This window comes from Henckelia pumila, chromosome 1 (assembly GCF_033568475.1).
Source record: "Henckelia pumila isolate YLH828 chromosome 1, ASM3356847v2, whole genome shotgun sequence".
NCBI lineage: Eukaryota > Viridiplantae > Streptophyta > Magnoliopsida > Lamiales > Gesneriaceae > Henckelia > Henckelia pumila.
In genome coordinates, this window is record NC_133120.1 from 104,496,959 (window position 1) to 104,513,401 (window position 16,443).

Here is a 16,443-nt window from a genome sequence, read left to right on the forward strand (position 1 = left end):
CTAAAATTTGCAAGAAACAAAACTAAATAACCACGAGTTCACGAGAGAAAAATTCAATAAGCGAAGAATGCTAGAGGTTCGACTTCACTTGACTGTTCACCACAATTTATTTCTAATGATTGTTCAATTATCAATTCTTCTAGTTTATTAGCCAAGAATCTCTATTATTTTCTACTACCTCTCTCGAGTGTCAAGCAGAAATTCGGATTCAATAACAAACTCAATATCTCTATCAAAGTTCAATTATTAAATCCGGTAAATAGCACAAGAATTCTTCTAATGACTTCTATGGAGTTATATGTCTCTCGAACAATATAAACACCAAAGATGTATTTTCCTATGTCGTATTCAAAATCTCCTCTCTCGAGTGATAGATTCTAAATAAAATATCATTCAATCTATGGTCAGTAAATTGAAAGCATTAAAATCAGGAAAACACAAATAAACTGTGCGAAGAATTCAAATATATAAATCAAAATATCTCAATCATGGTTTCCAGTCAAGATCCGTCTACCTCTAGACTAAAAATTAGTTCATAACAAATTCAAAGATCAAACAAAACTTGTTCTTCAAATAATCCATCAAACTAGAAAAATAGAGTTTAAAGGAAAACTAGAACGAAGTAAAATTAAGCTTTTCCGTCGCCGGATGTCGCCGTCTTCTATCTTCGTATCAAATTCTCGAGCTCTTGTGCACTTCAAAACTCTCAATAGCCATCTCTATGCTCTGAAAACTCTCTAAACCCTCGTATCCTCCAGAATAAGTTATAAAATCTTTTAAAACTCGATTAAAGACTTTTCATATTTTTGGAGACTGCGCAGCGCTGGAGCGCTAATAATTCGGCGCTGGGGCACTCAAGTTTCGTATTTTATTTTTCAATGTCAGACGTCTAGCGCTGGAGCGCTCAACAGACGGCGCTGGGGCGCTCTGGACATGAATTTACGAGCGCTGGAGCGCGGGAAAACTAGAGCTGGGGCGCTACTTGTTCTTCCATTTCACCATCTGCGCAGCATTTTTGTAAAAATCATAACTTAAGTTCTAGCCGTCGGATCGAGCTGAAATTTTGACAGAAACTTTAAAACATCCTAAACTTCAATTTGAACAGTGAAGATCGGATTTAGGTGTTTGTAACATTCCCAGTAATTTTCTGAAGTTTGCTATCCCGTAATTTGGCTTTCCGCTTCTTCTTGCTACTTTTCTTCAAATCCTTGCAACTCACAAAAACAACAAGAAATACGCATAATATTCACTCGATACATCACAAAATCCAAGTCAAATCATATATAAATTAAGTGCATAAAATGCCCTTATCATGTACATAAAATTAAAAAATTTCAATGATCTTATGCTTCACTGTAGGAGACTTCTCATAAATATTTATATGCTATCATGAATTCAGCTTTTAAATTAAGGGGCATATGCTAGAGATGGAATATAATGCCCGAAGAGGAAGAAAAAATGTAAAAGCCTCTAAAAATAATATTACTGAATGCACCTTATATATATATATAGAATTTTGAAATTGGCTAAAATGTTAAAATCCTCATGTTATTAATGTTATAGATTATAATTATAACGAAGAATTGTATCTCACACCTACACAATATTTTAATAAGTAACACTCTTGTTAGACGGTCTCATTCGTGAGAAAGATCAATTCTACCCATATTTATAATGATATGTAATACTTTTGGTATAAAATGTAATAATTTTTAAAGGATAACTCATATAAGAGATTCGTCTCAAAAAAATGATCCTTAAGACCATCTCATAGGAGTTTTTGCCTATTTTAATTAGTTTGTTTGGAAATTTCCACATAATAATTTAGCGAGTATGAAATATGATATTGATAGACAAAGCTATCTCGTAATAAAATTAACATCAGTTGAATTTCTTAACCATTGGAATAAAAAATTTATATTCGATCGAGAATGAATCAAATTAATTATTTCATGTTTAAATAGTTAGTTTACATCAGTTGGCTAAGAGTGCCTAAGACTAATCCTCAAAAATATATAATCATAATATATATGAGATTGAATGCCTTAAGTTGACAAAGAAATACAAACTTCTTTGATCAAGCACCTAATAAAGAAAAAAAATTAATTTATCGGCAAATGAATTCATAACTATTGCTTGTTTGTAAAAAAAATATGATTTTGTAGAAGTGATTAAATTTATAAATTATGAAAAAATTAAGAAAAATCAGAAGTCTATGGTGTTTGAAAATAAAAGTGAAAAATTAAAAATAAATAGTGTTTGATATATATATAAGTGATTCTAATATTAACTTTTTACTATTATGATTTTTAGATAGTCAAATCAATCACCATATGATAAGTTTTTAAATTTCAAGTAAATTAAATAGGAATTAACACACATTTAGGATTTTAAAAAAATACAACAAACGAAATTTTTAAGTCAATAATCATTTTATTTTAGTGCTCGCAACACTCGTTTACATCACTTACATCTATGCACGAGAGAATTAACACATATACAAATTGATTTCATATAGGTCTAATCTACTTAATATATTTTTGAAGACTCTCTTATCTACAAGATTATTAATTATTTTTAAGTGAATTAATTAATTAATTAAAATCGCGAATTATATGAAAATTGAAAAATTCCATTTAGTTTCGACTTCTGTCTCTTTGTTTTATCTCTTATTGGAGCGACTTGATATAAAATATATATAAGTCAAAGTAAAATATATCGCAGGAAACAGTCTAATTGATTATCTAACTCACTAATTGACGACTCATAATTTGAAAGCCAAAAATAAAATAATTAAAGTAGTTTATAAATGGACGGGAATTAGTACAAAATTTGTAGGCAAAACTCGTTGTTTGTACTCGTAACATTGGACATAGTCACCACTCGGTTGGTTAATCAGGAGAAATAGAAATGATTATTTTTGTTTATTAACTTGTTATTTTTTTGGTTTTGATATTCTCATTTTTCAAAATTTATTTTAGTAAACTAATTTTAAATTTTAAGTTATTTTGATCGGATTACTGACGTGACAATTTGATATGTTAGCATATTTCGATGTTATGTCATTATTTTTCGATGTCACGTTAGCACTTGGACAAAAAATGCAGAGAACTAAAATTTCATGTACCAAAACCAAACTTTCAAAAACCAATGAATGAACAATTTATTTTTTCCTCTTAATTATTCATTCTATCTTTCCGGTATCACATGTAATATTTAATATTTTATGCATTTATATATGGTTATTTTTACTAATTTATTATTATTTACATATGACAATTAAAAAAAAAAAAAAGAAGATATATAATCATAAATAATTCGTCCCACTTGTAATAATCAGGTATAAGGGGCTATATGTTTCGAAAAACCTAAATAACTTTGCTCAATAAATCATGAATCTCACTTACAATTTGATTAATTTTTTCATCTTATAAATGTATACAGCTTCCAAACACTACCTAAGGTTGATACAAATGATTAGAGCATGAATCCTACTTCTAATTCGAGTCGATTTAAGTTGCATTTTTTTGTCTTATGAGAACTGAGTTTAAAACCAACTTAAGATCAAGCTCCAATTAATACAAAGACAAATGGACTATCTCCTGTTGAAAATTCACGGAACAACTACAATTTCCTGCAAGTAATGTATGTGACCAAGTCGATCGATTCCGTAATCAACTAATTATAGGTCAAAATTTAACAAGTCTTGGTCGTTAACCATGTTAATGTCCTAAGTTATATAATATAATAACATCAAAGGCAAGGTCGAAGCACTTATATAAGCACTTCAGTACAATATCCAAAACTAACACCAAGCATTAGAAATAACATATACCAAAACCAAAACATCATGAGTTTCGTCTTATTTGTTACATTCATTTGCATACTCAACTTCACTTCATCAACAACATTTGCTCAAGATCATATACCAGGTGAAACCAATTTGGAAACCTACATAGTTCATGTCGAGGAACCTGATCCACAGCTTTCGTCTGAATCGGACAGCATCCATTGGGAAACATGGTACCGTTCCTTCTTGCCAACCACCACGGCTACGTCGTCCTCGACAACCGGTGGAGACCGAATGGTTTACACATATCGCCACGTGTTTAAGGGCTTTTCTGCTAGATTGTCAGCCGATGAAGTGAAAGAAATGGAAAAGAAGGAGGGATTCATATCAGCACGTCCCATAAGAAAACTGTCCTTGGATACAACTCATTCGCCTAACTTCTTGGGGTTGAACCAAAACATGGGATTTTGGAGAGATTCAAATTATGGCAAAGGTGTGATCATTGGAGTGGTTGACACAGGAATTCTACCGGAACACCCTTCGTTTAGCGACGAAGGGATGCCACCTCCGCCGGCAAAATGGAAGGGCAAGTGTGAGTTCAATCACACCACATGCAACAGCAAGATCATTGGAGCTAGGTACCTTGGGAAGCCTCCCAACGAGAGTCCGCTAGATGACGACGGCCATGGCACGCATGTTGCGGGAACCACTGCCGGAAGCTTTGTGAAAGGCGCAAACTTGTTCGGCAGCGCTAATGGGACGACATCTGGCGTCGCGCCGCTTGCTCATTTAGCCATTTACAAGGTTTGCTACTTCTCATGTTCGGACAGTGACATTCTTGCTGGGATGGACTTGGCTATTGAAGATGGAGTAGATGTGCTTTCCATCTCTATCGGAGGATTTAATTTTGGTTTCTACGATGATGACATAGCACTTGGGGCATTTAGTGCAATGGAGAAGGGGATCTTGGTCAGCTGCTCAGCCGGAAACGGTGGTCCGAGTGTTACATCAGTACATAATTCTGCTCCTTGGATTCTCACCGTAGGTGCAAGTACTATGGACAGAAAAATAAGGGCTACTGCAGTTCTTGGGAACAAGGAACAATTTGATGGCGAATCCGCTTTCCAGCCAACGGACTTCCCATCGACACCGCTGCCTCTGGTATACGCTGGGACGGTTAACAAAAGCGATCCATTAGCTCCATTTTGTGACCCGGAATCACTAAACAATACATCCCACCTCAGGGGAAAGATAGTGGTGTGCGAATTTGGATTAGTGGCAGCAACTGAGAAGGGAGAAGCGGTGAAGAATGCCGGTGGGATTGCCATGATTATTGTGAATTTCGCACGGTATGCGAATACAACATTTTCCGAATTCAATGGCCTTCCAGCAACACATGTCAGCTATGCAGATGGCCTGAAAATCAAGACTTACATAAATTCAACATCAACACCCACTGCCACAATTCTATTCAAAGGTACCATATATTGAGACGATCGAGCCCCGGTGGTGGCGGCTTTCTCATCCAGAGGGCCGAATTTTCAGAGCCGCGGTATCCTGAAACCTGACATTTTAGGCCCCGGAGTGAATATTCTCGCAGCATGGCCTACCTCAGTCGAAAACATCACAAACACCAAGGCCACATTCAACATAATATCTGGTACCTCCATGTCCTGCCCACACCTCAGTGGTGTCGCCGCGTTGCTCAAAAGCGCGCACCCCGATTGGTCTCCGGCAGCCATAAAATCGGCCATCATGACTACCGCAGACGTCGTAAACCTCGCCAAGAATCCGATCGAGGATGAGACGTATCTTCCTGCAAACATCTTCGCCACAGGATCAGGACATGTCAACCCCTCCAGAGCAAACGATCCGGGACTGATTTACGACATCCAACCGAAAGATTACATCCCTTACCTCTGTGGTTTGAACTATACAAACAGACAAGTCGGGGTTATACTTCAACGCAAGGTAGATTGCTTGGTGGAATCAGGTATACCAGAAGCGCAGCTCAACTATCCTTCATTTGCTCTCACTTTTAGTTCATTCAATTCAACACCTCAGACATACTCGAGAATGGTGACAAATGTTGGTGAAGGAAACTCGTCTTATGTAGTCGAGATTGTCCCGCCCCCTGGACTAGAGGTACGTGTCGAACCCGAGAAGCTCGACTTCTCGGAGTTGAACCAGAAACTGCAATATCAAGTGACTTTTGCGCGATTGAATATGACAATCTCAAACTCTATAATCTTCCGACAAGGCTTCTTGAAATGGAGTTCAAGCAGGTATTCGGTCAGGAGTCCTATCGCAGTTACGATGCGTTAAGTACTACACTATGAATCAGAAGATTGCTTTAAATTATTTTCAACATAACTATTGCATTTCATTGATTGTTTTTGTTTATGTTATCCAAGCCACATGAATATATAAGAAGGCTTTCCGCCTATGTATCATAATAATAATTATAATAATAATGATTAATATTTTAATAGTAACTGGAAATTTAAACCAATCTAGCTACTTGCTTTTGCTACAAATATGCTTGGATTTAGTTAATTAATAGCGCCACAACTCCTTACGATATAAACCCATTTGGTGCAAGTAATGGCTGAATCTCTTGAAATTTACAGAGTATTTTAGAGTGGACGTTGTGTGAAAAAATAAAAGAATTGAAGATATATTGACACTAAAAATTAAAAAAAAATGACGACAAGAGTGAATCTCATTATGAAACGGTCCTATCGATATATATTTAAGTTATTGGAAAGTTACAGAATTAAACCAAAACATAACAATTTATAGGAATAAAATTTTAATTTTTTCGAAATTGACGTGTTACGTCGGCGAGTACTAAAGCCGTTAAAAAGGCTAGCCAATGACCCATCATTTAGCGACGCGAGTATGACTAATTACTTGATTTGATTGAGAAATTGTCAATCCAACGTGTTTATTCCAACATATTTAATTACTTATATTACCTGAAGTTGGCAAGACATATTATTATTATTATTCCAATAAACCCAACTCAATTTGACAATTCTTTGGAAAAATTGAGACGGATAATATATATGTTTGACACATGATAATATTGCTCCAAATACAAAAGAGGCATAAAATTTTTTTTTTTTAAAAAAAACAAGACAGACCACGTGTGTTTCTCTCTTGCCAATAATGGGGAGAAAGCCCACCCGGCCACCCCTACATCTCCAGGTGAGTTCTCTTAATTAATTAATTAACCGCCTCACTTTTATCTTATTTACACTTTCTTGAACATGTGTTGAAAGTCAATGAACAATATAATGGACACGCATATATTAAACTTCTCCTTAATTCCAAGTTTTTCATTATTATTATTATTATTATTATTATTATTATTATTATTATTATTATTATTATTATTATTATTATTATTATTTCTAACTTTTTTTTTCTTTTGCTAATTTTCACTAATTTCTCAATTTTATCTACCAAATAAATCAAAAGGGTTTATTCATTAATTCCTAGATTAATAGTAGTGATAAATGGGTTGTGGAAAGCGATCGAATTTGAAGTAATTTCATTCCAAAAATATCATACAGTTTACAGATAACGAACAAATCATCGAAGAGAATCAGATACACTTATTCCAATACAAAATAATTAAGAATAACAAGAAATATAAATTAAACCAATATAATCTAGCATGCTTTTGCTAGAAACATGCATGGAGTACCTAGCTAGTTAATTAATAGCACCACAAGTCCTTCTCACAATCCCATTTGGTGCAAGTAATGGCTGAATCTCCCCCATTCTCAACATGGCGGAGGCGAAATCGGCAGCGAAAGCAGATGGACTCCTGCTATACTCGAGGACGATGCTGTTGGTAGATGGGGAAGTGAAAAGAACCTGATCGGATTGAAGAAGACCCTTTCTCTGTACCAGATTCTTGAAGTAGTTGTTGTCGAATGAATTCGGTGTCACCAAATCGAGCGGGGCCAAAGTGGCGTCTCCACCTGTTTGAGGGCATTGGCGTCTGCGGGTGCTAGCGAAGCCTGCATCGATATCTGTTCCATTGCTGTATATTCTCGACCGAAACAAGAAGCATTGGGCTTGGCCGAGTGTATGTGCTCCTACAAACGTCACGCAACAATTAATGTTAGTACTTCCGAAAGTCTAGTACAAGTACATGCATGTACGTACGTGAAACTACTATATATATACCTGATAGGGCAATCATGTCTCTTGTGTTAAGTCCCTTTACGGCAAAGGCGGAAATTAGCGTGTTGGCATCGGCGAAAGGGCTAGGAAGATCGGTGTTTGCTCGAGCACGGTTCGCGGTGGTGGAGTCCTTTCTTCCCAGCTTCACATCCCACGATGGACCACCAACCTGCATGCATATGTGCATTTTTCATTAATTAAAAAATCAACCGAATTTATTTGGTCAAAAAAAAATATATATATATATATAGTATGTAAAATCTTACAGCAACTGAGGCGTCACGTGCTGCTAAGGTGAGTATGTCCGAGCATGAAACCACACCGGGACATAAGCGCTCCACGGCACGCTTAGCTTCCTCTATGACGTTGTATCCTCTCGCAGAATTTATGTTGGGAAACGCTGTTTTCTCACTTTGAATGGTGGGCGACTCGTCGAGAAGAATCGACGCATCGCATCCCTGAACAAAGCAATCGTGGAAATGTAGCCGGACCAGCGAGGCCGCCATGCGACGCTCTGCGGATACCGCCCGTCTGACGACGTTGCGGATTTCAGTGAGTGCATTTGGGCAAGTTTTGCTATAAAAAATAGTAGATAGTTGTGCTTCAGTACATGACATGTTAGAGAGTAGAAGCAAGATGGATATAAGGGAAAATAGGCTGCAGAAAGAACTCGTGAAGCTACCCATAATTTAAAGAGATTTTGATTGAAAAACTTATAAATTCACTCTGATTGATTGCAATTGAGGTTGATGGTGGCAACTATTTATAGGACAAAAGAAGAGAGCAATATTCTGTAAAGTTAAGTAAAAATTAAAAAAAAAATTATCGTTGTTCACTGTTGACTTCTACCAACGCGTACATGTCTGCCACAATTCATTAAAAAATGTTGGTCGATTCCATTTCCAGCTTTTTATATTTGCAATTGCTTGTAAAAGTTCAACTGACCAATCCCATTTGATTTGGTCTTTGTTCGAGGGAATTTAATTATAGATAGTACTTTTTTTTAAGAGGTAGGTTTGTCATTTTGCGTTTTTGGTTTTTTATATTTTCATGTTTAAATTTTAGTCCGCTATCTTATTTTTTAGACAATTTTAGTCTTTTTTTCTAATGTGACGCTTATGTGGCACCATTGCAGTGCTGATGTGAGCTGACGTGTATAGTGTCACGTAAGCATTTTCGAATAAAAAGAACTAAAATTGTCAAAAATCGAAACATGCAGGACTAAAACTGAAATATAAAAACATAAAAGACCGAAATCGCAAAGTAACAAACATACATGACCAAAATTACGGTTTCCTAATTATGCTGAAACCGATCGATCAAATTTGAACAATAAATGAATAGTTTTTTTTTTGTTAACATTTGTAGAAAATGAAGAAATTAATATGGAAAATATATACTTATTTGAAACCTTAATTTTCATTAATTAATTATTTATCACGAATACTCAAAGCCACTTTTATTTTGTCTGAAGCATATTATTTATTAGATAGTTGAATATGTATATACGGCCAAATGGTTAATTGTGAAATAATACGTTACGAGTCCCAAAGCATTCAAACAAAATTCATGCATGTGTGTATAGAAAACAACTTGCGGTGGAGGAAGGTGCATTGAAATATATACTACTTTATTTTAGGTAGCACAAATGGAATAGTCAAAATTAGCATAAGCTAAATTTATTGCATTAAACTTACTTATAATAATCACAATCTAATCCGAAAATGTTTAATTCTTGTTTCCCAATGTTTTTCTTTTATCACTTTCATTTAGTTCCCTTGTGAATATTATGTTTACATGCAAATATTTGAAATTGAGTTTTTAACATCTCATATAAATTTTGTAATTAGTAGAATAATTTACAATTTTATCTAAATTTCAAAATTTATATTTAATTATAGAGATAAAAATACATCCCATTTGTGTCTCTAGATCATAGCACATTATAATATGTAGTAGTTTTGTATAATTATATTAGGCCACGCTTTGTACATGTGATGAGATATTTAGTGTGAAAGGATTGTTAATTTATATATAAGGATATTTAGTGTCTGAAATAAAAATAAAAACAATTAAAAATGAGATTTTTTTTATATTTGTGATCAATGTATATTTTTCAGTAATCTCGCAAGAACAAACTCTGATACAAAAATTCACATAATATGAATCACATTTAATTGCAAAAATTTTGAAACAAATGTATTCGATTATTTAACAAATAAAAAATAGTTACCTTTAGATAAATATTTATATTTTTTAATTTGATTTCTTGTAATCAACAATTTTTGAATGTATCAAACTACTAAAATTATAATCACTATTCTACTAAACTGAAATAATATATATGTTAGTATGTCATAGATACATTAATTAGATTAATTTAACTATTTTAATTTTAATTTTATATAGGTAGGATCTAACTTACCGAGTTTTAGATGTTAAATTTGTAATTAAATATGGAATATTAATGTTTTACCATTTATTCGTTGATATTAAACTTATTCATATTTTGTTCAAAATTTCATAATAAATTTCATCATTACTTATTTTGAAATTGTATAAAAAAATCGAGTATTGTAATTTATCTAAATATAATATACATGTAAATAAAAAAATTACATTTTATTTTAATTTTTTTACATGTTAAATATTTTTTTGCAGTGATTAAAGTTTTAATTTTAGCATTTAAATATTAAAAAACTTTGAAATAGTTGTTTTTAACTTTTACAATATTTAATATGAAACACATGTTTAATTTTTATTTTAAATTTTATTATAAGAAATTAAACTTTTATGAATGATAAAATCAGAAGATTCGAGCTTTTGAAGTGTAGGTGTGCTTTGATTCCAACTTTTACCAACTAAACCGCATATGTTGAAGCTAAAATCAGAAGATTCGAGCTTCCAATTCGTTTAACTTTAGAATCTGAACATCAAATTTCAATCGCCGACCTCATATATCTGTTCTTCCCTCTCTGCTGCTTGGATAAAATAATGACAGAGAGAGAATTTATTTTAGGGCAAGGGGGTTAAAGGGTAAAATGACTCCATAATCTGAAGTACTGTTCAAAAATTGATTCACAATACTTCCTCCCCTCCTTTGACTGGTTATCCAACCATTTCAGGCTCTGCCAGAGGTTTAATAACGAGCTCTTGGGTTATCCTATGAAGAATAAAAAGTGAGTCAAACAGTTGACTAATTCACAATCATGCACTAATACCCCTACCAAACGGGCCCTTATATGAGTAGAAAAACATAGGTTTTGGATCAAAAATTTCACAATCATTTTTCATACAAGAGAGGGAAAAATTTTCCTCACAAGTCACAGCTAAACGACAAAATTTTATTCTTCTATTTTTAGTTGTCATGCCAACACTTTAAATAGAAAATTGTAACTATGATAAAATTTTGACATAAAAATAACCGTTTTCACTCTAATAAGCATATATTATATAATATATTTGTGCCATAAAAATACTAGTGAGTTGGATCAGATATTCGTCTCATAAAATTGATAAATAAAAAGATTTTAAAAGATTTTTTTTATTTTTCCTATACTAAACAACCGTAATTAAAATCAAACTTATCCTAAAAAAAAAAACTTATGTTACTCATATTATTTTCTCTCCCCCCTTGTAAGTTTTGACTTCTTGCAAAGTCAAATGCAAGTTGGCACATTACATCACAAGATCAATATTTATTTATTTTGTAAGAAGTTCAATAAAAAAAACACCAAGCTGTTCTCTTGTCGCCCAGGAAACAGTCAATGTCCATATCTTTCACGCAAATCCTCTCTAGATTTACAGCTAAACTAAGTACATCATTATTAAATACGAATGTTCTTTTGTATGCGCTGTGAATTTTAGAGTTGAGGTAATTATTTAAACATAATTTTTGATATTTTCAAATTAATGAATTTAACACATTTTTTTTTATTAAGAGTGATAATATATAAACATTTAAAATTTAGAAGTATAAATATATTTTTTAAAAATTGTTAAGAATCAATCCGAAAATTTGGTATTCGAGAATTCACCACGCACGTAAGAACACAATCCCAGAAACAGATAAAACCAACGCACATAGATCAAACTCAAACACTCACGCGAAAGCAATAAACAACGCAAGTATTTACGTGGTTCGGCAAAGATTTGCCTACATCCACGGAAGAGCAATATAACACTTCTATTAATCACCAACAGAACAATCCAAGCTCAATCAACAGAGCTTATTACAGAGATAGACCAGAAAACTCTTAATGCTAGATACAGACATGATTCAAGCTATTGATACTTGAATCTTCCCGTCACAATCTACGCCCAAGTTTTCTCCTCCGAAATCTCTCCTTTTTCTCTCTCAATATATTCTGAAGAATTTGATTTTCTGTTATGTTCGTTGCGACCATCTTTCATCTGCTTATATAGGGAATTACACCGATTTTTATCTTGGGCTTTAGATCAACAGTAACTTACGGCCCAATTATAAAGTCAACATGGTCCAACCCGATAAGACTTCATTCATCAGTCTGATCTGCTCTTGTACTTCGATCTGCATTGATCTGCCTGCAAGCTTCCAGCTTTACGGAAACTCCATCTGACTTCTAACCAAGTCACAATACTCGAGCAATCTATCTGCATGAACTCATCCGAAGACTCATCTGACCATCACATCGATCTGATCCTAGTATTCGATCTGGACCATGAACTCATCTGAACACCGAGCTCATCTAATCTGTACTATTCGATCCGATCTCTTCTCTATTCCCATTCAATCTGATAGAAGCATACTTCAACAATCTGCACCTTGATTCTTTCAGGTTGAATGCAGATCTTCATCCTAGCCACCTTGGCTAATTTCCAATCACCGCATTAATTAAGTCCAAACATTTCTTGAACTTAGCATACGGCAGTGACTTCTTCATAACATCTGCAGGATTTTCTTCTGATGCTATCTTCACAAGGATCACATCTTTTTTTTCAATTACATCTCTGACGAAATGAATCTTCACATCTATGCGTTTCGATCGTTCATGATAGACTTGGTGTTTTGTCAAATGTATTGCACTTTGATTATCACAGTGTACTATAACTTGATCTTGTTCCACACCCAACTCCGCTATCATTCCCTTTAACCACAATCCTTCCTTTTATGGCATCGGTGACAGCTATGAATTCTGCCTCAGTGGTAGAAAGGGCAACCACTGACTGTAGATTAGACTTTCAGGTGATCGCTGTGCCATAAAAGGTGAACACATATCCAGTCAACGACTTTCTCGTGTCTAAGTTCCCAGCAAAATCTGAATCCACATATCCAACTACCGGATCAATCTCATCTTGTTGTTTCTCAAATTTCAACCCCAACCCAGACTTAGGGGTGCAAACGAACCGAATCGAGCCGAATAATGGTAAAATTTTAAGCCTCGAATTCGGCTCGATAAGATTATATTCGAGTTCGAGCTCGATTCAAAATTCGATAATTTTAAATATTTTGGCTCGAGTTCGATTCGAAATGAAGTTCGAGTTCGAGTTCGAGTTCGAGTTCGGCTTGAAATATTCGAACCTATTCGTGAACTATTCAGATATTATGGTTCGAAAAGCTTGAAAAGTTCGAAAAAGTTCGAAATGTATATATATTTATTATATAATTATATTATATTAATTAAATATTAAGGCTCGCGAACTATTCGCGAACTATCGAACAAAATAATTTTGGCTCGAGCTCGGCTCGAAAAAAAGTTTGAAGATGTTCGAATTCGGATCGAGTTCGATAAGCTCGAATACAAATCAAATATTTATCGAGCGAGCTCGTAAAACTCACGAACAGGTTCAGTTCGTTTGCACCTCTAAACCCAGTTGTGTTTATGAGATATTGGAGAATCCACTTCAGAGCTTCCCAATAATATGTTCCCGGATTAACCATAAATCTTGACACAACACTGATTGCGTATGCCAGATCAGGCCTACTACACGCCATTCCATATATGAGACTCCCCACTCCACTAGCATATGGAATACCAGCCATCTTCATCTTGTCTTCCTCACTTTCAGGTGACTGACTCGCAGATAGCTTCAAATGCTGTCCCAGAGGGGTCAAGACAGATTTTTCTTGATTCATGTTACACCGCAGAACAACCTTCTTCAAATAGTTCTTCTGACTCAGATGAATCTCCTGCCTTTTCCTGTTTCTCACTATGTCCATGCCCAAAATTCTCTTCGCTTCACCCAGATCTTTCATCTAAAACTCTGAGTTTAGTTGTTGTTTTAAGGATGATATCTCTGTCCTACTTTTACTTGCGATCAAGATATCATCAACGTAAATCAGTAGGTACAAGATAACCTGCCCATTATCCTTCTATAGATAGATACATCTGTCATTTTGGCTTCTCACAAAACCAATAACAATCATGAACTCATCAAACCTCTTGTTCCACTGCCTCGGACTCTGTTTCAGCCCATACAATGATTTTCTCAGTAAGTAGACTTTGTTCTGGGTATAATGATGTATGAAGCCCTTTGGTTGTTCCATATAAATGGTTTCTTCCAGGTCACCGTGTAGAAACGCAGTTTTCACATCCATCTGCTCAAGCTTCAAGTTGAGCTGGTTCACCAGTGATAACATAATCCGGATGGAACAATGTTTGACCACTGGAGAATAGACCTCATTAGAATCTATTCCTTTTACTTGACCAAAACTCTTTGCAACCAATTTTGCTTTATACGTGATCTGATCTGTACCAGGAGTTCCTTCCTTCTGTTTATAGATCCACTTGCATCCCAATGTCTTTTGATGCTTCGGTCTGTCTACTAATGTCCAGGTTTGATTTTTCTCAAGTGAGTTTATCTCTTCATTCATAGCTTCAATCCACTTGTTTTTCTGTTTACTCGTCATAGCTTCATCATATGTATTCGGCTCTGAATACTCCACCTCCTCAGCTACTGTAAGTGCATACCAAGACAGATCAGCTTCACCAAACCTCTTAGGAGCTCGGATTTCCCTTCTGGTTCTGTCCCTTGCAAGATTATAGGTACTCAAGTCCTCTTTTGGATCACTCGCTGTCATATCATCATCTTGCATCTCATCTGACTCTTCATCTGGCACAGAAGACTCCACCTCAATCGGTAGTTTATCATTCACACTGATCTGACTGTCCTTTTCATCTGTATTCATTTTATATCCAGTTTGGATTCATCAAACTTCACATCCCTGGTGTTGAAGCACTTTGGACCTCTTTACTCCAGGTTCCAAACTTTATAACCCTTCACACCATCCGGATACCCAATGAATATACATCTGACTGCCCTTGCTTCCAACTTGTCCTGTTTCAGATGAGCATATGCAAGACATTCGAATACCCTCAAGTTTGAGTAGTCTACAGGTGTTCCACTCCACTTCTCCATTGGTGTCTTGAAACCAATCGCACTGGATGGACACCTATTGGCCAAATAGCACGCAGTAGATAATTCTTCTCCCAGAAGGACTCAGGAAGAGAAGAATTGATTAACATACATCTGACCCTTTCCAGAAGAGTTCTGTTCATTCTTTCTGCCAGGCCATTTTGCTGTGGTGTTCCTGCCACTGTTCTATGTCTGGTAATGCCTTTCTCCTTACATAACTTCACAAACTTATCTGATAAGTATTTCAGCTCATTATCTGTTCTTAGGTGTTTAAATCTTCGATCACTCTTGTTCTCAACTGCCAGCAGCCATTCTCTGAACTTGTCATATGCTTCATCCTTAGTCTTTAAGATGAATATCCATACTCTCCTTGAGTAATCATCTATCAAAGACATGAAGTATCTGCCTCCATCATGAGTTTCTGTCCGAGAAGGACCCCATAGATTTGAATGGAAGTAGGCCAATGGTTGCTCAATTGTGTGACTTCCTTGACCAAACGATACTCTTTTAGATTTTCCAAGAGCACAGCTATCACACAACTTGTTGAATCCGACATTTTGGTGATAACAAACAACAACTCATTGTATAGGAATGTGCTACCAATCTTTTGTATTTCAGGAATCTACTACATCTCCTACCGCAACCGTCTAAACCCTTCAAGTTATCTACCGGAAGCTTGTCAACCGCCTTTGTCTCTCGACCGGTTGCAGTCACAAGCCTATCGACTGGTTATTCAAACCAGCAGAGGATAAATCTATCTACCGGTAGAATGCCAACTGCTTATCAAGATATCTCAAGACAAGTACTTGTGACAAGACGTTCATTGCAAAATCTTTTATCAAAAGCAGAACCGGCGTATCAGAAGATCTGTTGACTCTTGCATCGAGACAACAGGTTGCACTAAAATGGCAAAAACGCAGAATGGCTACAGATAAAGCATTCGACCGTTTATACCAGTTTTGGACCCTGGAAGTTGTCTGCATTTAAAGAAGTGTACGATCTTCATGCAGAATCATCAATGCATTTATGAAGCATTAAATGTGCATTCAATGCAGCATCAG

The 16,443-nt window shown here is 35.1% G+C and overlaps 1 protein-coding gene and 1 pseudogene across 1 annotated transcript; one reads left to right on the forward strand and one right to left on the reverse strand.

The window, feature by feature from the left end:
* The first annotated feature begins 3,850 nt into the window (after positions 1-3,850).
* LOC140874028 (subtilisin-like protease) lies at positions 3,851-6,115 on the forward strand (annotated as a pseudogene).
* A 1,207-nt stretch (positions 6,116-7,322) lies between these two features.
* On the reverse strand, positions 7,323-8,713 carry LOC140874034 (lignin-forming anionic peroxidase-like). Its single transcript, XM_073277316.1, has 3 exons — positions 8,254-8,713; positions 7,991-8,156; positions 7,323-7,899 (listed from the first exon to the last, which is right to left on the reverse strand). The coding sequence occupies exons 1-3, from the start codon at positions 8,671-8,673 to the stop codon at positions 7,511-7,513; spliced, it is 975 nt and encodes a 324-aa protein (XP_073133417.1). The 5' UTR covers positions 8,674-8,713; the 3' UTR covers positions 7,323-7,510.
* Between the last annotated feature and the right edge of the window lie 7,730 nt (positions 8,714-16,443).

Bases quoted from the DNA above. Each gene is read 5' to 3' on its own strand.
- LOC140874034 (XM_073277316.1), bottom strand. From the start codon at position 8,673: ATGGGTAGCTTCACGAGTTCTTTCTGCAGCCTATTTTCCCTTATATCC. The intron at 8,157-8,253 runs GTAAGATTTTAC...ATATGCATGCAG, and splicing joins CACGTGACGCCTCAGTTGCT to GTTGGTGGTCCATCGTGGGA. The intron at 7,900-7,990 runs GTATATATATAG...TGACGTTTGTAG, and splicing joins AGACATGATTGCCCTATCAG to GAGCACATACACTCGGCCAA.